This window comes from Nomascus leucogenys, chromosome 12, assembly GCF_006542625.1.
Source record: "Nomascus leucogenys isolate Asia chromosome 12, Asia_NLE_v1, whole genome shotgun sequence".
NCBI lineage: Eukaryota > Metazoa > Chordata > Mammalia > Primates > Hylobatidae > Nomascus > Nomascus leucogenys.
Genome location: NC_044392.1, coordinates 34,847,153 through 34,872,837, shown reverse-complemented (window position 1 = coordinate 34,872,837; position 25,685 = coordinate 34,847,153). Strand labels below are relative to the sequence as shown.

Here is a 25,685-nt window from a genome sequence, read left to right as displayed (position 1 = left end):
TTGCTGCCAATAACTCTGGTGTTTGTTTACACAAATCTTGCTATTCATCAAGCATATTTTCTCTGTGTCCAAGTGTGCCATCCTTTCTTGTACTCTGCCATCACTGCGTAGGTAAAAGCTAGAAACATTTTCTTTCTGTCTCATTTGCCCCATCTTCCATATACCTGAAATGAGTTCATGGGTGATATCTAGCTGGCTTACACGCTGTTCCAATGGGACAAAGCAGTGCTAAAAGAGGTCAGTCTTTACCCTGCAATGTGAAGGTACTTTGAAAACTGTCTTGGTTTCCAAGTGGGTCAGACTTCTGGGATGGAACAGCCACTTAAGACAGGAAAAAACTCCTCTAACAAAGCTCTTACCAGCCTTTACCAACTTGTTATCTGTATCTCCTGTCTAGATCTCTTTCCTAAGCTCCAGAATCAAATATACAACTTCACTGTCCATCAGGATGTTATGCAAGCACCTCAAACTCATCCATCTGTAGATGGAGACGCTAACCATCTCCTTCTTCCTTTCAGTAATAGAAATTCCCAGGTTTAATTTGGCCAGCCAAGTAGTATATATTTCCTAGCCTCTCTTTTAGCTAAGTGTGGCCATGTGACTATGCTCAGGACAAACGTATGTTAGGAGAAGCGATGTGTGTAACGTCTGGGCCACTTCTCTCAAAACAAGTGGCTTGCCCTGGAACTCTGCTTTTCTTGCCCCTTCCTGCTGAGAAATGGCTATGAGCAGTCTCGGAAGCTGCATGTTGGAAATGGTAGGCTTATCCCCACAGATTTGGACTCTTACAGGAGAGAGAAATACACTCTTTTGTGTGGGTTACAATATTTTGGGATCTCTTAGTTATAACAGCTTAGGCTATACTTTAAATGGGAAGGAAGGACGGTAGGAAGGTAGAAAGGGAGGGGGAAGGGAGGAAGGGGAACCTTCATCTTCCTTCCTTAACATATTTCTCCTGGCTGGATGCGGTGGCTCACACCTATAATCCCAGCACTTTGGGAGGCCTAGGCAGGCAGATTGTTTCAGGCTAGGAGTTCAATACCAGCCTGGCCAACATGGTGAAACCCTGTCTCTACTAAAAATACAAAAATTAGCCGGGCATGGTGATGTGTGCCTGTAGTCCCAGCTTCCTGGGAGGCTGAGGTACAAGAACTGCTTGACCTGGGAGGCAGAGGCTGCAGTGAGCTGAGATCATGCCACTGCACTTCAGCCTGCGCAACAGAGTGGGACTCTGTCTCAAAACAAAACAAAACAAAACACATTTCTCCTCTTGTGTTAGTTCATGTTGATGAATGGCATCTCCAGCAGTCCCCAGCCAGAAACTTGGAGGCACTTTGACACTCTCTCCCCTTCAACCACCACATCCATCCAAGTCAGTCCTATGTCCTCCACCTCTGGTCACTGTCCAGTTCTCTCATCCTCACTGTACCATGTGAGTTGAGGATCTCATTGTGTCTCACCATGCTTTCTGCATGTGTCCCCTAGTTGATTTCTGCTACAAGCCTTGTCCATGTCTAATATACTCTCCACACTGAGATCCACATGATATTTCTAAAATGCACATCTGATTGTGCCACTCTCTTGCTCTGATTCTTAAAAGATTCCCTCTAGCCTTCAGGAGCACAAAAGCTCCTTTCAGATGGGGCTACTACCTTCCATTCTTCCTACAGTACTAAATACTCTAACCATACTAAAGTATTTGAGTTTTCAGAAAACATCATGCCCTCCCCTGATTCTTGGCCTTTGCACAGGCTGTTGTCTCTGCAGATTCTCCTTCCCCCATCCCACTCTTCTCTGGCCAGCTCCTACTTATCCTTCAGGACTTGCTCAGCTATCACTGCCTCTAGAAGCTTCTTCCTATTCTTACAGCAGTCACAGTACCCCAAAGAATCACATCACTTTCCCTGAGAATTTCTTATTTAGCCATCTATCTCCCCCACTAATAACAAGCTCCCTCTGCAGACTTCTAAAAGCTGATACATGGTAAGTACTCCATACATGTGTTGAATAATTTAACCCAGTTGACAGATTATAGTATTTATTCCCCATGATTTGTTTCCTCCCCATCCTTGCTTTGGTCCCTGTAGGCAGAGTATACTTACCACCCTGTAGACTCAAGCTTGGCCACATGACTTGCTTTGGTCAATGGGTTGTGAGCAGATGTGCCGTAGCTACGGCCAAGCAGAAGCTTTAAAGGCATTTGTATGGTTTGGCTCTGCCCTTGCCCTGACCCCTTGAGCATTTGCCCTCCACTGTGAGAACAAAATGCTCAGATAGTGGCTGCTCCTTTATCCTAGGTCTTGGAGTAAGAAGATAATTGGAATTGGGCCAACTCCATCAAATCTAGCCAATCCATAGCTACCCACAGCTGACTGCAGGTCTCATATAATATGAGCAAGAACTAAGTGTATGTTGTAAGCTATTGAGATTTGGGCGCTGCTTGTTTCTGCATCAAAATACTGACAAATACATCTAGTTTGGGTTCATAATAAGTATTGAAGGCCTACTGTGTGCCAAATATTGTGTTAGAAGTTTTATATAGTTTAATTTTAATTATCACAACAACCCTATAAGGTAGGTTAGCTTTCCATTACTAAAGCAACGACAACAACAAAAAAGATAAAATCCTAAGCTGGCATTCAAATCCAGGTCTGTTTGAGCCTCACCACCCCCCACACACACACACGCTGCCTCCTGGTGAGCCAAGGGCATGGAAGGAGTGATGATACAGGGTCTCAGCTGAATGCAAGGGCCCTACTCCTTATTCAGCACCACTTTCTGTAGGGTTCCACATGCTGAAGGAGAATAGAGGAAGCAGCATGTTCTTCCGAGTTCTTCCATGTTCCTTGGCCCATAAAGAACTCTAGTCATCCAAAACACTTTCTTTCATTTTCAGAAAGCCAAAAACTATCTTGAAGACTGAGATTTTAAGCATGCATATGCTGTAGCTACATCCTGTGTGGCTCCTGAGAGCACAGCAGCAGCCCCTAGTCCCAGATGGGCTCTGATGTGCCATCAGTTTCTGCTCTGTCACTGGGGCACATCCTCTGCTCTCATGTGCTTTGCTGGAGTCCTCTTCATTCGCTCCTTTCCCACTAGATCTTAGGATTTCATTACAATAAACTAACTGCCATTCTTTCTCACTTTTCTTGCACTATTTCCCTGAGTTCTATGAACTCTGTGCCTCAATATCCAATGCTCCATAATAGACACCATGTATGTTCACCGAAATCAGGAGTTATAGTTTGATCTACCTTAACCAGAAAAGAATGTTTCCCTGAATTCAGGCACTTTGAATAACCAAGTCATATTAAGGCAGTGACATTATTTCTTATTCTTTTAACCAGTAAGATATCATGGGCTTGGACAAGTCATTTATTTCCTCTGAGCCTTGGTCTTCTTAAGTATAGGTAGGTAATACCAGCCTTACTTACTTGGCAAGATCAAATGGGATAATGTCTATGAAAGCCATTTAACACACAGAAAAGCATCATAGGATGTAAATAAGTGAGAACAACATCGGGAAAAAGAAGGCATAAGAGTAAAAATAGTTGGAAGGGGTGAACAGGTGAGTCCCAGAACAAAAATTTGGGACTAGAAGGGACATTCTAGGACCAGATTGGCTGGAGTAAGATTCATCCCATCTCGTCCAAAGTATTTGCCTCACTTTACCAGTTCCCAATATGACCACATTTAATTGTTCAGAGAAGAACCTGTCCCGTCCAGCAACAGCTCCATTTGTTCTTCTGAAAATTTGAGGAAGAGCTCTTCCTTTCTACCTGGTGTTTTTCATTCCAATCATTAATGGTCTGAGAAAGTCTGAAGAAAAAAATAACTGGGTCTCCCTTGATGGCTCTTCCTGGGTAAATTATAAAAGGAATCATGTACCTGTCACTTTTTAGCTTTCATTTACAACTCATCAAATTTTAATAGGGAAAATTTCAGAACCCTAGAATCTTAGAGCTGAAGTTAAGTTTAAAAATCACCTTGCTCAATATTTAAGACCAAGATCCAAACCCATGGTTATACAGTGATTTATGGAGAAGGTGGGACTAGAACCTAATCCTCAGTTCCCAGGTGAAGACTCTTTCTACGAACCGTGTCCTGGTACTAATACTACTAATACTGAACTAAGCACTAGGTACTTGCACTGTAGTGCGAGTAGTGCAAAACTACTCATACTGATACCCAAGTCTATATAAACTAGCCACCCAGAATACTCCTATGTCTAAAGTGTAAACAGTGATGAGGATATTCAAACAACTTCCCTCTCCTAGTCCAGAAAGAAGCATCCAGGCTGGGGGACGATGCCAAGCTAGCAGAGCTGTGCTAAAGTGATGAAAGAAGATGAATAAGGTAAGTTCCACGGAGAAAAGTAGAACAGAGGAGGAAGAGAAATTGGAAGGTATACAGGACAGGAAAAGAGATAACGGAAGTTGAGGTGTCAGCAGTCTCTAAAAGCGATTCTTCTTTCTCCAGGGCTAATAACATTTTAACTCTCTACACCCAAGCCTATCCTTCAGTCACCAGGTGTCTACCTGAACATGAAACCAGACCAACTAATGATCATTCTCTGATACCTCCCTTCCCACTGCAGGCTGGGTTGGGGGCCCCTTCAAGGCACTCCAGAGTACAGATCTTTATCACTGCTTTTGCACAATGCTACTCCATAACTGGTGTCTCCACCACCAGACTGAGTACCTTAAAGGCAAGGGCTATGACTTATTCATCTTATCAACCCCAGCATAACTTCTGGGACATAGGAGTAAGTCACTCACTGACTATTCATGAACAAATATCTTAACTCAACTATCATGTTTTCTGGGAATTTGTTTCAGAGCTGCCACACCACTCCTGGTTTGGGTTGAGTGTGCTTCCTCCATGCTCTCACAGCAGGTGTGTGGCTCTCATCAAAGGACCTTTAACTACCATGACAAAGTGACTGGAAAACTTGGTTTTTGGTCTTTGTTTTGAGACAAGTTCTCACTCTGTCACCCAGGCTGGAGTACAGTGGCACAATCTCAGCTCACTGCAGCCTCTACTTCCCGGAGGCTCTTCTACTCAAGCAATCCTCCCACTCAGGCCCTTGGGTAGCTGGGACTACAGCTGCAAGCCACAGTGCCTGGCTCATTTTTTTGTATTTTTTGTAGAGATGAGGTTTCACCATGTTGTCCAGGCTGGTCTCAAACTCCTGGGCTCAAAGAGATCTGCCTGCCTCAGCTTCCCAAAGTGCTGGGATTACAGGCACGAACAACTGTGCATGGCTGAAAACTTATTTGAATCACTGACTAGACTGACAACACTTTGAGGGCAAGGACTATGTCTTTCAGCGCCTCATTCTCAGCACTTATTATAATACTTAGAAATCACAGGAATTTAATATGTGCTTGTAGAATAGACAAACAAGTGAAACCAAAAGAAATGCTAATCCAGGGCCAGGCATGGTGGCTCACATCTGTAATCCCAGCACTTTGGAAGGCCAAGGCGGGCATATCACCTGGGGTTGGGAGTTTGAGACCCACGTGGCCAACATGGTGAAAGCCCGACTCTACTAAAAATACAAAAATTAGTCAGGTGTGGTGGCGCGTGCCTGTAATTCCAGCTACTTGGGAGGCTGAGGCATGAGAATTGCTTGAACCCAGGAGGCAGAGGTTGCAGTGAGCCGAGATGGTGCCAATGCACTCTGGCCTGGGTGACTGAGTAAGACTCTGTCTCTCAAAAAAAAAAAAAAGAAAAGAAAAAGAAATGCTAATCCATCAAGCAATCTTTATCATAGAGATAGCCAAAGAAGCCTCCAGGAAAACACATCGCTTGCTCCAGGAGTGTTCCCAGAGTGTCGACACAGCTCCAGCGTTTCTCACAGGCTCTGCTGCCAGGAAAGGATGAAACGCCACCCATATTCAGGAACAAAGACAGAATGAACCCTCCTTCAAGTCTTATTGCTAGATGGCACCTGTTGCTAAAATAGCAGCTGGTAAGCATTTCATTTTGTTCAAAATAACAACAACAACAGCAACAATAAGAAAACCAATATATTACAGGAAGCAACACCACAATGGCAATAAGGAATCATGAGGCTAAATATATAACAGGAAGAAATACAGAATTTTAGTAATGAAAGACAAGGAAGGAGCTGCTAGAGCCTGGAGGAAAAAACTGAAGTGTTGATTAGAAATTGCTCAGCTTGCATTAAAAAAGAGAAACAGGAGGAGAGGGGAGCGGAGGAGAAATAGAGAGGGAGTGGGAGAGAGATGGTGGGGAGAGAAAGGGAGGGAGAGGAAGAATGAATGTGGTTTTTTTCCTGGCTCTCTGTCTCATTTTTAATCTGTTCTTCCCTGTCTCCCTTCCTTTCTACCACCCCCTCAAAACAGAATTCATTGATTGGGCTGGACTAAAATTTCTCACCTTTCCTCTCATGGTTCTCTGTGAAGAATGAGTCTGAATTCATCTCCTCCTTGTCTGCTTCTGTCTCCTCCCTCCCCTCCCCAGCCGCCATTGTTTGCTCCTTTACTTTGCTGAGGCTGAGAGGCAGCTTGTCTGTCCACACCTCTGACAGCAGTGATGGGATGAGGAGAAAGCAGGAGCAGGGAGCAGAGGATGATCAATGGGATCCCAGGAGTCAGTCTCACTTTCAGAGCAAAGAATTCCCAGCCATCTGACAGCTGAGCTGGTCCTGATAACTAACCTGTTGCCTGATTCCAAGCAGAACAGCCTCTCCAGGTGCAGGTGGCAGAAGGCACAGACAAAGCATCGCCTCCCTCAAAACAAAAATAAAACAAAAAGCCCTCCAGCAAAAAGCCCAGACAGGCAACTTAGGAGAGGGCAAATGAGACTGGTCTGGGGTTTGAGAGAACTGGGATCTAGTCCCTAATCAATCACGAACGTGCTATGTGCATACTGCCTCTCTAGGACTCCATCTCTATAAACTGAGAGGGCTGAACTACAGTTCCTGTAGTCCCCTCCAGTGATATGATTCCATTTCATAAAAAGCTGTGAGCCATCTAAAGAGAGCTCTATGTTTCCGTTCTTCTCTCACTCCCTGCAAACCCCCAGAGTACTTCTTTTAGGCAGACCCCAGCGTGTCTGTAAGAGCACCTCTGACTCAGGGACCCCTCCCCCCCGATGCCTGGCTGACTTCAGTGCTGTTGTGATACAGGCTCAAGGACTAAGTGCTCTGAGAATATTGATAACCGAGAGTAGAGGCAGATTAAGGATGTGAAGAATCAGTGAGGGTGGGAGTGGAAGGCACTGGGAGGCCAGGGGAGCAGGATGGCATGGATCAGCCAAACCCTGAAATTAGAGATGATTCATATTTGAATAATGTGGGAGGGATGAACTCAAAGCAGCCAAAAGAAGAGGCTAACTCTGCTGAGGGTGCCTCCCCCAGCCTAAACCCAGCAGTGGGACAACGGCAATGTTAGGGGCATTTCATTTGAAATGGGAAAAATATTTAGGCAATGAAGAATCTTATTCTGAAGCTAAGGGAAATGGGGTATTTGCCTTTTCTTGCTAAATGTACTTTACCCCCTTTCCATGACTTGTTTTAGCTGTTTTAAGCTTGTTCCGCTTTGCCTAGTGCCTTGATTTTGTCCAGATCTTCTGGCTGGTGACCCTAGAGGTGACAAAACTTCTCATGTGGTACTATTTTCCCTTTTCTCTCCTGCTTTCCACCCCCATCCCGTCCTCATCTTTCTGACCCCTTTTTCCATTTCTTCCATCATTCTGCCTCCACCTTGATTTGAATGGTTGCCTCTGACCCAGTTCAAGCTATCCAGACCTTCCTCACCCCCATCCCACTCCCTTCAGCAGGGCTGCTTTGTGAATCTCTCAGGGCTGGCCACCCGAAGGCCCCGTATCCCTAAGGGAATCGGAATCCTCATGTGGGGAAATGGGTTAAGAACAAGAGCATCTACTGACCCCAGGAGAATGGGGAGAAAGTTCACCAAAAAGGAGGGGAGGACACAGAGGACCCAGCTAGACCAGTGACTTTGATGCTGGGGAGAAGCCCAATGCCTCTAAATCTCTCTGCAAATTATCTTTCAGGGAGCGGGGAGTGCACCTATTAGAAAGGCTCTTCTGCTTTCTAATTATCATTTGGGACCACTCCCCAAATGATACCAAGTGAGAGAGAGCCAGGCTCTAAACTCCACAACCAGTGAAGGTTCCATTCCCATCTCCTTCCCAACCTCCAGTTCCTTGCACCCTCCAGAGAGCCACAGAGAATGCCCTGGGTCCCTCTCCTTCTCTAGGGAAGAAATTAAGGAGACAGTCCTCCAGCCTCCACCTCCAGAAAACCAGTTCATTTAATCAGCTCCCTCTGAGCTTCCTTTATTCCAGCCAGGCTTTTCACAGGACTCACAGCATTACAAACTCAGGATAAGACCGAAGGAGAACCGTTTTATGGAGGGGAAATGCATTCCAAAGAACAACCTCAGCGCCAATGAGTCAAACACCTGCATCTAGATGCGTCTCACTTGTCATTGGGCTTCTTCCCCGCCGCCCCCATCATTCTATCTCTCTCTCACACACACACAAACACATACACAAACACACACGCTGCCCCCTCCCCCACTTTCCACCAGACCGCTAAGCAGCTTTAAATATGGTCAGTAAGGAGGAAAATGGGGAGTGAGGGGGGGCGCGGTGAGAACAGAACCAATACAGGAATATACAAAGTTATTCGTTTCTGTAGAAAAGGACTCTTACCTGTTAGCCAGAAGAGAGAAATCCACCTCAGCAAGACCCTGTCCATCTTCCCCAACTTCCCATCCGAATTACGGAGTGAGGAAAGTGGGAAATGGCTGGAACAGAAGGATCGCTGTCACCTCGCGGCAGCGGAGCGGCGGGCACCGGGCGTCCCTGGGCGCAGCGCCCGCCGGGCCGGCCGCGCAGGCGGGGCCGGGGGCTGGATCGCGCCGCCGGCGGAGCGCGCGCTGCCGCGGGCTTCCGGGATCCGCGCGGCGCTTGGCGGCGCATCCGCACGCCCAGGCAGCGCGGCGCGGGGCGAGCGCCTCCCCGCAGCAGAGCCCGCCGCGCGGGGGAGCTCGGCCGCCGCACCGCCTCCCGCGCCTCCGCCTCGCGGCCCGCTGCCGCGACTGCCAAAGTTTCTCGGTCACGTGCTGGCCCCCGGCGGCCCAAAGGTCAGCGTGGAGTGATTGAGGCCACGCGGGGAGAGGGGGTCGCTGGGTGGCAAGCAGCGAGAGGCGCGGGGGAGGCTGCCCCGCGGGCCGCGCCGAGCGGGGAGCGATCATCGCGGCTTCTCCCAGGGACGCCCGCGCCCGGGAACCCCAGCGAGAACGCTGGCTGGGGACTCGAGCAGGGGGAGCCTGTGTCTGCGGGCAGCCACAGCCAACCTGAACGGGGAGAGAGCGACAGCGGCGAGGGTGGGGGACGGCGGGGACTTGGCGTAACTTCTTACGGGACTTAACTAGCAAGTCCTCTAGGCTAGAATGTTCGCTTCTGCGGTACCCCCGCCCCTCCGTCTGGTTTCCTTTTTGACAGTGCAAGGAACCAGGCAAGAGGCTCCGCAGAATTGAAAAAGGTAGGCGGGAGTCTCGCGTCATTACTTTTTCCTGTTAAAATATGAGGTAGAATAAGGGCATCCGGCCCTTTAACAGAAAATATGTAAAACCACAATGAGATAAATGATTATAACGGCTTAAATCCATCCAACACTTTATAGATTCCAGCACGCATTCACATGGATTATTCCTATTTGTCAGACGGATTTGTCTTGTGTCTCAAAATGTATGTATTGAGAGAGAACTGAGAAATGTATGATTTGCTTAAGAAATATATTTATGAAGTCTCTGCTAGCTGCTAAGAACTAAGGTTACAAAGTGGAATGAGATAGACTTCCTGCCCTTAGGAGCCTCATCTTGAGTCCAGGAAAGGGAGGAAGGTCAGACCATTAAAGACATGATACTTCTTCCTAGTAAAACGGGGCAAGTGCAATAATGGAGACATAAAGTGCCTTGGGAACATAGAGGAAGGAGTAAGTTAGTTGTGGGTGGGGAGGGGGCACCACGATAAAGGAGGGGTAACATCTGAGCTGGCATTTGCAGAAAGCACAAGATTTGAGCCATTCAAGGATCCCTGGTGGAAAGGGGGCAGGCGAGGGCATTCTGGGCAGAGGAAAGAGACATAGCAGAAAGGTCTCAAGTAGCATCTGAAAACAGAGTGGTGCCAGGCTGGAGGGAGAATTCCTGGAGCAGACAGACTCCACACCTAAGAGTGAATGTGTACGCAGACAGGGAGGATATGTATGTGAACATGTGAGAAATGGTAAGAATAGACCCTGGACAGCCGTATTTTATGGCTGCCTGACATCTCAATTCTCTTCTTATTCTGAGAAATTCCAACTGCAGAAGCCAGGAAGTCTAGAGCCACCTCCCTGACCATCCCAGCTGGAGTGCAGGCCCGGGCCCCTGGCATAGCCAGGCTGACCTCTCCCTCAGAGCTTTTTGATTCTGGAGCAAGTGGTGGATATAAGGAACAAGGACAGTGGAGAATTGATTTTGTCACTGAGGCGGCAGCAGCATCCAGTGTACACGATCAGCTGTGGCAGAGGTCAAGCCACCAGGATGTTCCAAGGTGTGATTTTTGGCTGTGGTCTTGCAGGCTCTCTGGGTTCTAGCCTCTCTTCTACACTTGGCTCTTCACTTCCCCAGCACTTCTTTGAGCCACCCAATATCCTTTCATAAACTCTTTGCTTATTTTGGCCAGGATGATTTTTTCATGCTATGTACTGCATGAGAGAAATTTGAGGACTATTTCCTTTCATATGCAGAAAAATAAAAATATAGGAGGTACCTAACATTTGTGGGTTTCCTTTAGGTTCTAGGCAGAGTTCTACATGTTTTACAAACCTTGTCATTTAACCCTAAAGAGGGAACTTAGGCCCAGAGCATTTAACTAACTTCTCTAAGATCAGGCAACTAGTAAGTGGCAGAGCTAGGATTTGAATCTGACTCTAAAGCATATACTGTTTGCACCACAAAAAGAACATCTACACCAGAAGATTGAGATGATATATTTGTATTATGCTCTGCCATTTGCTGCATCTATGTGTGTGTGTCACACAGTGCACAAAAGAGCTTGAATAGTGTTTATTATCTAAGCACACATAACAGTGGCATTTTGGCCAGGTGCAGTGGCTCACACCTGTAATCTCAGCACTTCGGGAAGCTGAGGTGGGCGGATCGCTTGAGCTCAGGAGTTTGACCAGCCTGAGTAACATGGTGAAACCCCATCTCTACAAAAAATAGAAAAATTAGCCAGGCGTGGTTGTGCATACCTGTAGTCCCAGCTACTCTGGAGGCTGAGATGGGAGGACCACTTGAACCTGGGAGGTTGAGGCTGCAGTGAGCTGTGACCACGCTACTGGACTCCAGCCTGGGTGCCAGAGTGAGACCCTGTCTCAAAAAATAATGGCATTTTATGCAAAACTTGGACATACGAGCAAGTTTATTTATGTGAAAAATGGGAGATGGACTGAGTGAAGGGAGCCTGGATGTGTATATGAAGTGGAACGTGAATGCCCACAGAAATGAACTCATGTCTGCTCAGAGGAGGTGTCTGTGTAGTTGAACAAGGAATCAGGAGACTTGAAGAAGAGCTTGTGCCACAATGAATCATAGAATGCAGTTGCCTTGTCCATCATCCCAGAAATGTGTTTTCCATGTAGTGCCCTGCATGTCTACTTTATAGCCAGAGAGGTACACATGGTGTATCCTGAATCTTCCTGAGTGAGTGGGGCCCAGGCCATCCTGAAGGGGATGCTAAACTGGAGTGAATCACAATGTGTGCCCCTCCATCACCTTGCACATGTTACCAAGGTGATGAAGGGTTAATATAAATTTTGAAGTATATGCAATGATTCAAAACATGTAGCCTAAGGGATGGAGGTGGAAAGAGGATGGGAGAATGGTGTTATTTTTCCATATTGGTGGTGGGTGATGGGATATGACACCCAGAGTCCCAATGTGGTTTCTGAACTTCCAGTATCAGGATGATATTACTATGTTTGCTTAAACACAGATTCCCAGGCTCTGCTAAAAATAATGAGATCAGAAACTCCAGGTGGAGCCCATAAATCTGCAGTTTCACCACTTTCCCCAGGTGCTTCCGATGCACAGTAATGTTTAAGAAGCAATACCTATCTTTTTTTTTTCTCCTGGGAAGCTGTTGAGCTGATGTTTTCTAATGAGCCTTGGATCTGGTTAAGCTCCAGTTGTTCATTCATTCTGACCTAATAGGACAGGACCCCAAATAGAGTGATTGATTCATCACAGCCAAGGAAGGGGTCTGGATCTGCAATACTTCAAACTTTCTACTGCAACGAGACAAACATGTCAGAACAAGGACCTGTATGGGACCAGAACAAGATTCCCAGGAAGCCACAGCTGGGATTGTATGTGGTGGGGGGACTAACAGGCTGCTTCAGCAAAGCTCTACACTATAGAACAGAATTAGGACACAGAGAAAAGAAGTGAACCACCGCAAGGAGACATGCTGGTAGCTGGTAGCAACCACATAGTTATAAATATAATGTAGCTGAATCCTCTTTAAAACATGATTTCATTGCAGACACACAGGCATGCATGCACATGAATACTGCTTAACGTGAGTCTGTTTAAAGCACACAGATAAAATCATATTTCTACTTCTCTCTGATCCTGCATTCCAAGAGGAATATATGAAGTATGACTCTGAAACAGATACCATTTTTCTCATGTAAGTTTGGTCCATCTTTTTTTTTCTCTTGCTACCTTTTGGGTTTGCCATCTTTCCCATCCTCCATACCTTCAAAACCACCCTCAATGAATTATAAGTTAAAAAAAACTAAATTAAACCAAGGAACTAAAAAAACTGGAACCAAAAAAACCAAGGAACTAAAAACACTGGAGGCTCTAGGCACCCTATACTGAAAACCAAAAACATTTTCAATCTTGAAGTCCTTTCATGTTGAATAAATTGTTTCATTAAGAAAATGCTTTAAAGAAAGGAAATGCAAGTATACAAATGCATTATGCCAAAACAAAACAAAACAAAACAAAATCTGAACTTGGACACTAGACACCATACTATCTAGAAATTTAAAAAGGTAAAAGGCTGGGACAATGTGTTGAAAATTCCATGTACTTCCAGCAGATTTAATCCAAGAACCTGCAGTCTCAGGCTTCAAATCCAACTGCAGTGGTGCTGGGTGTTGAATTAGGTGATGCTTTGTGTGCCCCATCCTAAAGCTAGATCCTGCTCAACAGTGGGGGCAGCCCTTGCCTGAATTAGCTCTCTACCAAAGCATTCCCTAAAAAGGTCCATCCAAGGATAATGTGCAGAAAAATAGAACATAAAAGTATATTTAGAGCTTGGTATCGAATATGAAAAAATACATTTAAAAGGGACAAAATAAACAAATGAGTAACAATGGTTATCTCTGGGAAGATCATCATTCATTTATATTTTTTCTTTATAATTGTCTTTCTTTCTTTCTTGTAGAGACAGGGTCTGACTCGGTCACCCAGACTGGACTGCAATGGTGCCATCATAGCTCACTGCAACCTTGAACTCCTAGGCTCAATGCTATCCTCCTGCCTCAGCTTCCCAAGTAGCTGGGACTGCAAGTGCCTGCCACCAAGCCCAGCTAATTTTTAATTTTTTTTTTTTTTTTTTTTAGAGACTGCATCTTGCTATGTTGCCCAGTATGGTCTCAAACTCCTGGGCTCAAGCAATCCTCCAACCTCAGCCTCCCAAAGTGCTGGGATTACAAGTTTGAGCCACTGTGCCCAGCCTGTAACTTTCTATACCCTCTAATATTTCTGTAATATAGGAAAAGATGCTGGACAAAAGCTGTGCCCATGCCAAAATTTACTCATTGTAAATTTGTCCTCCAGTCTCTAGGACATCCCTGCAGAAAGGAGAGAAGCAAGGAGAAGGAGTGACAGGTGTTTTGTCAGGCCTGTATCTTCAGCCAGATACAAAGCCCCCACATGTACACCTGCTCTCATTATGTCTCATTCGTGAGCAGTTAATCAAGTTAATTATGAGCAGTTGAGCCCTGGGAGCTTTTACTGACAGTGCAACCTATAATTTCTTTGTAAGTTACAGACCCAGAGATGAAGGTTACTGCTCTTTTAGGAGCCCTGCCTCCAGTTTTTGCTTTTGTTTCTGTTTTTATTTCATTGTTAGCATCCTTTGGAGACCAGAACAGCATTGACAGCCCCCCAGATGAGCAGCAGAGCAATTCTTATACTAGTGGTCAAGCAGCTTCCTATAGCCCAAAGGCTATAGGAAGAAAGGGTAACTGGCTGCCTATAGTTTACAAGATGAAGCTGCCTTGGGCTCTGGGTCTTGGTGATTTAGCCAGAAGATTGTTTCTCAGAGCCCAGCCCTGCACATTCTCCTAAAGGCCTTCTTCCTGGCACAGGTCAAAGACAGAACCTGAGAGAGGGAAATGAGCCAGAACAAATATGTCATCCGATGACCTCACCCCCAGCAAATGGGCAGGGAAGAGAGCTAGAGTGAGAAGGCCAGAACATCGAGCACCATGAAAAGAAACTGCTCAAGCAAGAGAAGTGGCATGTGGGCTTTAAAGACCAGGGTTAGAAAACAGCAGCCTTGACCTTTGTGTTGAAGTAGCGGGGTGAGGATCTCTCACAGAAGTGTTAATTCTGTACTCCTTCCCCAATTCTGAGTAGGTGCCTTTTACATAGAGATCATCAATGTGTCCTTGTCTAATTAATTACAAACTACCCCCAGTGTATTCATCTTCCCTTTTCCTCATCTCTCCTTTTCTTTTCCCTGAATTCATTAATTTATTCCACACATTTATTGAATACTTACTATATTCTAGACACTATGCTATCTAGAAATTAAAAACGAATATGAATTCAAAGATGAATGAATCACAGCCCCTTATGTCAAAGAGCTTACATTTGAGTTGTCTCCGTGTGTGTAGAGAGGGAGGGAGGGAGGCAAATATGTGGTCTTTATGATGGTGTGACAAGGCCTGTATTAGGACATGTACCAAATATGGTAGGAAAATTAAGTGGGGGAGGGTCAATTAGTTATCAGTAGTCCTGGTCAGAGATATCTTCATGAAAAGGTGACCCCTGAGCTAAGCTTTAACATCATCTGGACAGAATTTCTAGGGGCAGAAAGGGAGCAGGAGGTAGTACAGATACACAAGCAATAGGCAGAGGTGAGAATAGGAACTGCTGCCCAGAGCATAGGTTTATAAAAGGCAGAGTCAGCAATAAGGCTGGAAAGGTAGGCTGAAGTTGAACCAAGGGAAACCAGGCTAGCAGATCTGGACGTAATTCCACCAGCAATGTACCATCCATGAGAATTTCTAAGTAGAACAAGATCAGACCTGTGTCTCAGCCAAGTTATTCTGGCCACAGGGTGTAGGATGAACTGATGGAGACAGAGACAACAGATTGTGGTCTCTTCCATGGGAGAGCTCATTACAAGAGCTCAAGAAGTAACAAACACCTAACAAGGGGCAGCATGAAGAGAATGCTAACATCAATTGAGAAAGACATTGCAAGGAGTCACAAGAGGTAGAATTCACATGTATATTGCAAGCAGGAGGAATCAACCAGACATCAGGTTGAGTTACTAAAGAATCTGAGAGCACATTCAAACAATGTCTAGATGGTACTCAGAAATTTATCTCTTAACTTTGGCAAAGCATCAGGTAATAAACAACCTTGAACATCTAAGATAAACAGATTGGAATGAGTGTTAAGTTGGGATCTCATAGATGTCAAAGTCACTCAAAGGCTGTGTGGCATGTGGAAGTCACTTCACCACTCAGCCTCAATTTCCTTTTCTGCAATATGGGGATAATCACGGAATCTGTTTCATAGGGTTGTTGTGAAGGGGAGATAAGATAACCCTTGTGGAGTGTTTAGCAGAAAGCCAGATGTAGCTTGCAATGAATGTCACCTATTGTTACTACTATTATTATTATTAGCACAGGAGGGAAGATGCACACTGAATAATGTTGGCCTTCACTTAAACTACCATCAGGAAAAAACTCGGCCACATTTTCCAAGAACACTTGTGGTGCTCTTCAGTGGTTTGCATAACACATACTTGGTTGAAAATCACACCTCATAATACTTAATTTAAAAAAAAAGTAATAGTCATCCAAATCTCCAATGGTTTCCCCCAATTTAGACAAAAATCTAAAGTCCTTATGGTGGCCCTGTAAATCCTATATGATCTGGCCCTAGCTCCCTCTCTAATACTCTCTCTACTTTCCCTCTCACTCACTTTACTCCAGCCATGTGACTGACTTTGCTGTTCCTCAAACATACTTGATATGCTCCCACCTCAGAGCTTTTGCACTTGCTATTCTTTCTGCCTGAAATGCTCTTCTCCAGATATCTTCATGGTTTGCTTGCTCTCTTCTTTCTAGTCTTTGCTCAAATTTCATTTCTTCATATAGGGCCTTTACTAACCTTAAAATTGTACCTTCTATCTGTTGCTATTCCCATATCTTACATTATTTTTCTTCATTGGACTTATTGTCCAAAAGGATGTTCTGACATCTTGTTATATATGTAATAGTTTATTTATTTATTACCTGTTTTATTTTCCACTATAAGCTTTTTTCTATTCAACCTATTCTTGTGCTTAAAATAGAGGCTAGTATTCAGTGGGCTCTATTGAATAAATGAACCATATCTATTGAATAAATGAACCACTTGCTACTGGAATCACTCCCCTCTCTTGGTTTTCCTGCCTTTCTTCCTACTTTTTCACATGTTCTTCTCAGTCATCTTTACTGGGTCTTCCTTCTCTGGCTTCTAAATGCTAGTGTTCCTCAGGACTCCATCCTGGATCCTTTTTTTCACTCTCCTTAGATGATCTCATCTAGTTCATGAATTTAAATACCATCTTTGTGTGGCTTACTTCTGAATTCTTTCTCAAGCCCAGAACTCCACTTACATGGTCAATTGCCTACTTGACATCTCCACTTGAATATATAGTAGGCATCTCAAAATGAACATGTCCATAATAGAACTCTTGATCCACCCCCTCCACATATTTCAACCCAAACCTGCCACCCTTTAGAATTTCTGAATAGAAAAAAATCAATCTGGTTGGAAAGTGGGGAAAGCTATTCTGTTTATGTAGGACTTAACTAAAATAGAAAAAAATCAATTTTATCAAAGAAGGAGAGGAGCAGTGGCTCACACCTGTAATCCCAGCACTTTGGGAGGCTGAGACAGGCAGATCACTTGAGCCCAGAAGTTTGAGACCGGTCTGGGCAATGGCGAAACCCCTTCTCTACAAAAAATACAAAAATTAGCTGGGCATGGTGGCGCACACCAGTAGTCCCAGCTACTTAGGAGGCTGAGGTGGGAGGATCACTTGGGCCCATGGGACTGAGGCTGCAGTTAGCTGTGATTGCGCCACTGCACTCGAACCTGTTTGACAGAATGAGATCCTGTCTCAAAAAAAAAAAAAAATGGACCTATGAGGAGAGGAGCAGATAATAGAAATTATTGGGAGCTTTGGACCTTGGACCCTCCTTGGCATTAGCACTGTTTCCCTCTGCCCCAAAGTCCTCCCTATCTTAGTAAAAGCACTAAGTGCCAGTGGGTTACTCAAGCCAAAATCCTAGGACTCCTCCTTTTTTCTTACTCCTACAACCAATCCATTAGCTAGTTCTATTTTTCCCAAAATACAATTTGAGTCCAGCCTTTCCTTTTTGTTCGAGGTTGCCATCATCACCCACATGGACTCCTGAAGGAGCCTCTTAACTGGTCTCACCATGCCCATTCTTAATGCTTTGAACTCTTTCTCCAAATAGAAAACATGACTTTTTTTAAAACCCTTAAATAGAGTAGCTCTCAAGTGTCCTCACCACAAAAAAAAGTATAAGTATGTGAAGTATTGCATATGTTAAGTCATTTGATTTAGCCATTCCACAACATATACATATTTCAAAATATGTTGTACACAATAAATATATACTACTTGTATCTGTCAATTAAAAATAAATAAATAAATATAAAATAACCCGCCTAAATGAACACCAATTGTACTTAGAGCAATACTCAAACCCCTTACAATGGTCATGGTCAAGCCCAAATCTCTGTTGATCACTCCAACCTCAGCAGGCACCATTCTTCACCTGACTAGATACAGTACAGCAACACTAACTAGTCTTCCATCTGTTCTGAAGAGATACCCAATTCTTTATCACCTGAGGCTTTTACACATACTGTTCCCTCTGTCTAGAACTCTCTTCTTTCAATTCACATGACTAGCTCTATTCCTTCCATCCTTTCTCATTATGAAAGCCACCTGCTCCTCATAGAGGTTTGCCCTGATCACCCACCTAAAAATTTGGTAGTTAAATCTAAATATGGTTTTAAAAATGTTAAAATATGAAAAAGCCATCTTGCCCAAGGTGGAGTAACAGGAAATGAATGTATCCAGTAGCTTGAAACAAAACTGCAATTACTTTTGCACCAACCTAATAAAAAAACGTCAAAATATATGAAACAATGTTTCCAGACACTAGACATTGGGGAGTAGAGATGAGTAACCCCTGAAAGAACCACAGCAAACAAGGTGAGCTCTGTGATTGCCACAGGTAGCTGCCTGGAGAGAGTACCGGAATGCAGTATCACAATGGGTTACCTAGGCAGAGCCCCGTGGCTCTTGAGTTGAGGAGATGGAGGTGGGTGTCCAGGTGCACCACAGTGGATAGAGTTTGCAGGGCAGAGTACCAGAAACAAGGGAACAGCACAATGACCAAAAAAAAAAAAAGGCTCTGGAGATGTGGTAAGGATCTCCCTTGAAGCCTGAGCTGAATACTGATCAGTGCATGCGTGGGAAGAAACTACACAGAGCCAAAGAAAGAACAACCTGAAAGGATTACAAGTAACCATCCTTGGAATTCACATAGGACTAGAAATAGTTTGTATTCCCATCAGCCAAAGTGGAATTTGGCTCTAAATTTTATGGAATATCAAGTACAGTACTCAGAAAGATGTTGTATCAGTAGAGGAGAAAATTAGCCTTAAAGATTGCTCTGATCTCAAATAACAAAGCAGAAAAGTAAGCCTAAAAAGAGTGAAAACCAGCCTCAAACTGTTTCCAAGTAACAGAACTGTGTCCCAAAACAAAGCCCAAAAATGTTTATAAGAATATAGAAATATGCAGCATTAAACAGGGTAAAATTTACAATGACCAGCATCCAATCAAATATTACCAAGCATACAAAAGTAGCAGGACAACATAATCCATAAGAAGAAAAATCAATCAGTAGAAACAGACCCAGAAATGAAACAGATAATACAATGGGTAGACAAGAATTAATGGTTATTATATTACACGTTGCAACTGTATTCCATGTTAAACAACGTAGAGGAAGGATAGACTATGTTAAGTAGAGATACGCTTAAAGATTTTTAGATTTTTTAAAAATACCCAATCAACTTCTAGAGATGAAAATAAATAATCTGATATGAAAAATACACTGGATGGAATTAATGCAGATTAGACATTACAGAATAAAGTATTAGTAAACACAAAGACACCAATGGACACTATGCAAAATGAAACAGAGAAAAAAGACTGAAGGAAAAAAATGAACAGAGCATCAGTAAACTGTGGGCAACTTCAAGCAGCGTAAAGGAGTAGTGAGGAAACTTTCGGGGATGGATATGTTCATTATCTTGATGGCAGTGATGGCTTCACAGGTGTACACATAAGTTTAAACTCAATAAATTATACACTTTAGACATATTGTGTTTATTATACTTCAGTCATATCTAAATGTTATAAAAAAAAAAAAGCAACGTGAAATTAAAATCCCAGATGATACCAACGTGGGAGACAGAAGTGGGATGGTGGTGCGTGGAGTGGGAAAGTCTGAGTGGGAAGAAGTAATAATTTTCTAAGCTGCTTGTCTATTTGGGAGGAGGGGATGTGAATACCTATTAGCTGTAAAAGTTGTGATAAAAATGTAAGTTTTAAAACAAGTGCACTAAAATTTATGGGTAACAGCAGAATGAAGACAAATAGATTGTATAACCTTAAAACCAGTGGAAGGGAAAGTACAGCAAAAAATACTTAACAATCCAGCTAACACAGAGAAGGAAAAAATTAGAAACATAATAAACAGGCAAGAAAATAAATTGAACAAAGCTTTTTATTCAAGAAACTAAAAAAAGAAACATAAAACAGCCTGAAGTAGAAAGAAGGAATTAATAAACTTAAGGCAGAAATGTGTGAAAAGGGAAAGAAAAACTGTAAAGTGGATCAATAAAACTACAAGTGTTTTTTAAAAGATCAATAAAATAAAATTTGGCAAGTATTAAGGAAAAAAATCTGGAAGGCATAAATAATTAGGAAAGAAAAGGAAGGGGACTTCGTGTGTGTGTGTGTGTGTGTGTGTGTGTGTAACATTACAATCAACTGTTACATTTGTTTTTATGCCAATGTTTTTTAAAGTCAGCTTTATTGACTTTAAAATGAAACGCACCTATTTTAAGTCCATAGTTTGATGAATTTTGACAAATATATACTAATAATAGCCACCAACACCACAATTAAGGTAGAGAACATTTCTGACAACCCAGAAGGTTCCCTGTGTCAGTTCTCAATCTCCCCTCCCCACCTCCTGGCTCCAGGTAACTGCTGATATGATTTTTATAACTACAGTTTTACATTTTCTCAAGTTTTGTATACATTGAATCACATCCTATGTATACTTTTATGTATGCCTTTTTTCACTCAACAAAATTTCAAAATTCATCCATGTCGAATATCAATAGTTCATTCCTTTTCATTCTTGAGTAGTAGTCTACTATATGAATGTGCCACAATTTATCAGTTCACCTGTTGATGAACGTTTGGGTTGTCCAGCTTGGAGCTCTTATGAATAGTTCTACTCTCAAAATTCATCTACAAGGCTTTGTGGATATATATTTTCATTTTCCTAGAAGAATGGAATTGCTGGGTCCTATGATAAGTATAAGAAACTGTCAAGCAGTTGTCCCACCAATAATGTATGAAAGTTCCAGCTGCTTCAGATCCTTGCCATATTTTATACCAATACACTAGAAAAATCTAAATGAGATAGACAATTTTTCCAGGAAAATATAATTACAAAAATTAGGTGAAGAAAACTAAGAAAACTGAGAAGACTAATAACCATACACAAGATATTGAAATGGTAGTTAAAGGTGAACTAACCCTCCAAAGATATAAAAGATCAGAGAGTTTTACTAATAAGCTCTACCAACCTGTCAAGGAATAGATAATTCCTATCTATTATTCTATCTGAACACAACCCTGATACCAATATTTGGTAAAGAAAATACCACAAAATCTATACAGTTCAATATTACTATAATCAAGGAAGCCAAAATTCTATATTATGTTTTTTAAAAAATAAGCAAAGCCTCATGATCAACTATAGTTTATACTAGGAATGGTAGGATGCATCAACGTTAGAAAAATCTAGCAATATTCTTTATGTTAACAAATTAGGCTGGGTTCAGTGGTTTACGCCCGTAATCCCAGCACTCTGGGAGGCCTAGGCAGGCAGATCGCTTGAGCCCAGAAGTGTGAGACCAGCCTGGGCAACATAGGGAGACCTCGTCTCTACAAAAAACAGAAAAATCACCGGAGCCTGGTGGTGTGCACCTGTAGCCCCAACTACTCCGGGGGGTGAGATGGGAGGTCCTACTTGAGCCCAGGAGGTCTAGGCTGCAGTGAGCTGGGATTGTGCCACTGCACTCCAGCTTGGGTGACAGACTGAGACCCTGTCTAAAAAAAAAAAAAAAAAATTAAAAGATAAAACCGTGTGATTACCCGAAAAGATCCAGAAATTTAGCAAATTTTCAACTGCCATTCTTGATTTTAAACATATACATACCCCATATACACACACTTAGAAAGCTGACCTGAGAAAGGAATTTTCTCTGGGAAACATAATTAGAAAACCGAGAGAACCAACTAGCACGATGTAAACTAAAATAAGAGATCAGTAGTGTGACTAAATACATAGGACCAAAACTAAAATCAATACCTTCTCTAGACATCAGCAGTAACCAATTAGAAAATATAATTTTTTAAAAGAAATTTTTCATAAAAACTCATTGTTAATTAGGAATAAAATTGACAAAAAAGAAACAGTTTTATGAGGAAATCTATAAATATTTAAGGATATTTTAAATCTCAACCTCTTCCTCTATGTTTCCTTCTAACACTTATTTTTAAATGTACTTTTAAAAAATTCGGTTTTGTTGGTTCACTGGTTTTTGTCATCCTCTCCCCTCATTCGATTGTAAACTTGAGGGCAAGGAAGATCTTGTCATGTTCCTCATACATGTTCCTCAACACTTTTCACAGTGCTTGGCACAAAGCTGGCTGGCCCTTTGTACCTGTAAAACACGGAAACACCCACAGCTCCTCTTTTTCTCTACCTACTTTGTCGCACATTACGCAATAATGTACAGAAATTGCTCCAGGCCTCCCACGTGACAATGCCTCCGCCTGCCATGCACCCAGCCAATCAGAGCACTTGGCACCTGCGACCACGCTCTCCCCCCCACCTCACCCGCAAAGCGGCACGAGCCGGAATCTTCCAGTCTCAGGCTGTTTGTTCCCCCAGCAGGGCAATGCGACTGCGCGCCGCTTCCTGATTGGCCGAGAGTTGCGGGCTGCGTGCGCAGCCGCCTACCTCGGTTACTTAGGGCGGGAGCCCGGCGAGGGCGGCGGTGCTTTGTGCTAGCTAAGGCCAGGAAACGTGTCCGCGCTGCGATGCCGAACCGCAAGGCCAGCCGGAATGCTTACTATTTCTTCGTGCAGGAGAAGATCCCCGAACTACGGCGACGAGGCCTGCCTGTGGCTCGCGTTGCTGATGCCATCCCCTACTGCTCCGCAGACTGGGCGGTAAGGCTGGAGCGGAGTGAGAGGGCTGAGCAGGGCAGTTGGGCAAGCCGGAGGGTGAGGCGGGAGGGCAGAAGGCCTCGAGGAGGTCAGGCGGCTTGGCCCTGCCAGAGGAAGAGGAAGGCCCCTGTTTGTGGCCCTGGGCAAACCGACAGCAGAACCACCTCCCTGTAATGCCCCAGCATCTGCCTGCGGGCCTTGGAGCACGGGATCCTCACGGCTGTTTCTCTTTTTTGCCCCTTCAATCTCCAAAAGCTTCTGAGGGAGGAAGAAAAGGAGAAATACGCAGAAATGGCTCGAGAGTGGAGGGCTGCTCAGGGAAAGGACTCTGGGCCTTCAGAGAATCAGGTAAAGTTAACAAGAGAAGAGCCGCCATCTGCCTGGCACATAGGCGTATTCAGTAAAGGCTGGATGAGTGAATGAGTGAATGTCAAGGGTAGACTGCTTTGGGGGTTCAGTTAGTGCGAAGACGACGTTCTTCTTTTCCCCTGGTGTCAGAATGCCTGTTAAAAAAAACCAACAGCCTCCACAACTAGGGCATGCACACATTGGTGTAATTTGGTGGTGAAAGGCCTGGGGAATTCCTGTTAGGAAACCTGCAGACAATACACTTTGATCAGTAATGGGAGTGTAAAATCTAGGGGTTGTACTAGATGACATCAAGGTGTCCCTTTCAACTCTTCTGTGATTAATGAGCCTTAGCGGGGGTGGGGGGTGGGCAGTGGGGGCTTAAAAGTAGTTTAGACCATTCTGTCTTTTTTTCTTTAGCAAAATATACCATTCTTTTAAAAATGACACCTGAAACAAAGCCAGCTGCTGTGTTTAAAATATTGAAATAACAAGACTTGGATTAGTTGGTGTATGTGTGTATGTCTTACAAGAGTTGAATAGGCTGGGCACGGTGGCTCACGCCTGTAATCCCAGCACTTTGGGAGGCGGAGGTGGGCAGATCACTTGAGGTCAGGAGTTTGAGACCAGCCTGGCCAACATGGGGAAACCCCAACTCTACTAAAAGTAAAAAATAAAAAAAGCTGGGCGTGGTGGCAGACGCCTGTAGTCCCAGCTACTCAGGAGACTGAGGTGGGAGAATCGCTGGAACCCGGGAGGCGGAGGTTGTAGTGAATCTAGATTGCGCCACTGCACTCCAGCCTGTGCGAAAGAGCAAAACTGTATCAAAAAAAAAGAAAGTTGAAGTTTATTTGGGTAAATTTCTGTGTAGCAGAATGTTAAAAGTAGTAAATAAAATTTGTTGTTGATTTGTATCAGGAAAGTGCAAGGTAATTGTTGGTGCTACCCCACCCTTTGTTTTTTCCATTCTTACATGGTAAAATTCCATTCTTAAACTGTCAACATTGGATTGAAACTCAAGAGATAGTTTTATTTTGTGGATTTATGAGTAGAAGCTCAGTTGAGTTTGTACTTATACTTGCAAGCCTTATTCTTACAAGATATCTCTCCTCAAAACTTAAGCTATGGTGTATGTGTACCTCATGTGAGACTTGGAGACAACATAATCTGGTTTTGACTTTAAGTGAAAAACAAGCAACATTAGAGTACTTTGGGGCATAGTGTGCTTTTGGCCACTGGCCTGGCATGTAGTAGGTGGCTCAGGATGATTATCTTGGATAATCAGTAGTGGGCAAAATGGCTTTCAGTAGTAGTGGCATTGGTTATTTTCCACTCCCCTTCTGATTCAGAATATTTATAATTTGTTATTCTGCCTTTGGGTGTTGGTATTATTGACAGATATATTTATTCACTGGATTCATTGACCTTGGTAATCTATAGGCTGTTTTGCAGTTATTTAGCTAAATTTTAATGTATGGCCTAAAGTGTCCAGCAAGAGTTTATGTAGCCAATCATTCTCTTCCTCTTTAGAAACCTGTTTTCACACCACTGAGGAAGCCAGGCATGCTTGTACCAAAGCAGAATGTTTCACCTCCAGATATGACAACTTTATCTTTAAAAGGTGATCAAGGTAGAGTAATCCTGAAATATTTTGCTTAGATAAATTTGAGTGCCCAAAACACTATATTTGTCAGTAGAAATGTTTTCTGTTCATTTTGATCCACCATTTCAAAGTAAATAACTGCAAGTGTTAAATATTGTGGTACTGACATTATAAAAGATTAGGTAATTTGTTGAAATAAAATAGGAGAGTGGTTTTTTTTTTTAACAAAAATCTGGTCTGTTTCTACCACTTTATATGTTGTTAAACATAGATATTTTTTAGACTTGTTTACAGTTGGACACTTAAATACACTTAAAACAAAAGTAAACAGGTGGAATAACGTTTTCAGATCTATTCTACAGTGTGATGACTACAGTTAATGTAATGTATGTTTCAAAATTGGTAAGAGTAGATTTTACATATTCACACCACAAAAAGTGAGGTGATGGATATGTTAATGAGCTTGATTTAATCATTCCACAATGTATACATGTATCAAAACTACATTGTACCTCATAAATATGTATATAATTATTATTTGTCAATTAAGAATAAAATATTTAAAAATCCTGGGTGGTGGAGGGGGCTTATAAAGATACAAATGAATTATGGAACTTGCCAAGAAGAGAACATAGTTAATAAGGGTCGTTGCTGTTCCTTCTGGCTGTTTTTATTGTGTTCTGCCTTTGTTGAACACTGATAAACTTTTAACAGTCTTAAATGTGGCCAATCTTGGTAAATAACACTTCACACGTTCTCACATTCCTTTATTGCTTTAGAAGATTTATAGGTGGTCTTATATGTATTG

At 43.2% G+C, this 25,685-nt stretch overlaps 2 protein-coding genes across 4 annotated transcripts in view; one reads left to right on the top strand and one right to left on the bottom strand.

The window, feature by feature from the left end:
• ILDR2 (immunoglobulin like domain containing receptor 2) overlaps positions 1-8,871 on the bottom strand; it is a 61,158-nt gene extending 52,287 nt beyond the window's left edge. The window contains exon 1 of the mRNA XM_030824033.1: positions 8,707-8,871. Coding sequence (XP_030679893.1) covers positions 8,707-8,752 — 46 coding nt within the window. The 5' untranslated portion in view covers positions 8,753-8,871. The remainder of the gene's footprint in view (positions 1-8,706) is intronic.
• Positions 8,872-9,061: 190 nt separating this feature from the next.
• The window catches only part of MAEL (maelstrom spermatogenic transposon silencer), a 52,540-nt gene continuing 35,916 nt past the window's right edge, over positions 9,062-25,685 (top strand). The window contains exons 1-4 of one of the 3 annotated variants that reach the window (XM_030824034.1): positions 9,062-9,140; positions 22,846-22,929; positions 23,182-23,274; positions 24,805-24,904. In XM_030824034.1, the coding sequence (XP_030679894.1) occupies positions 23,218-23,274; positions 24,805-24,904 (157 nt within the window). In that variant the 5' untranslated portion in view covers positions 9,062-9,140; positions 22,846-22,929; positions 23,182-23,217. Of the gene's footprint in view, positions 9,141-22,797; positions 22,930-23,181; positions 23,275-24,804; positions 24,905-25,685 lie in introns of those variants that run through there. The other 2 variants (XM_003258809.4, XM_003258810.4) reach the window with 2 other exon arrangements.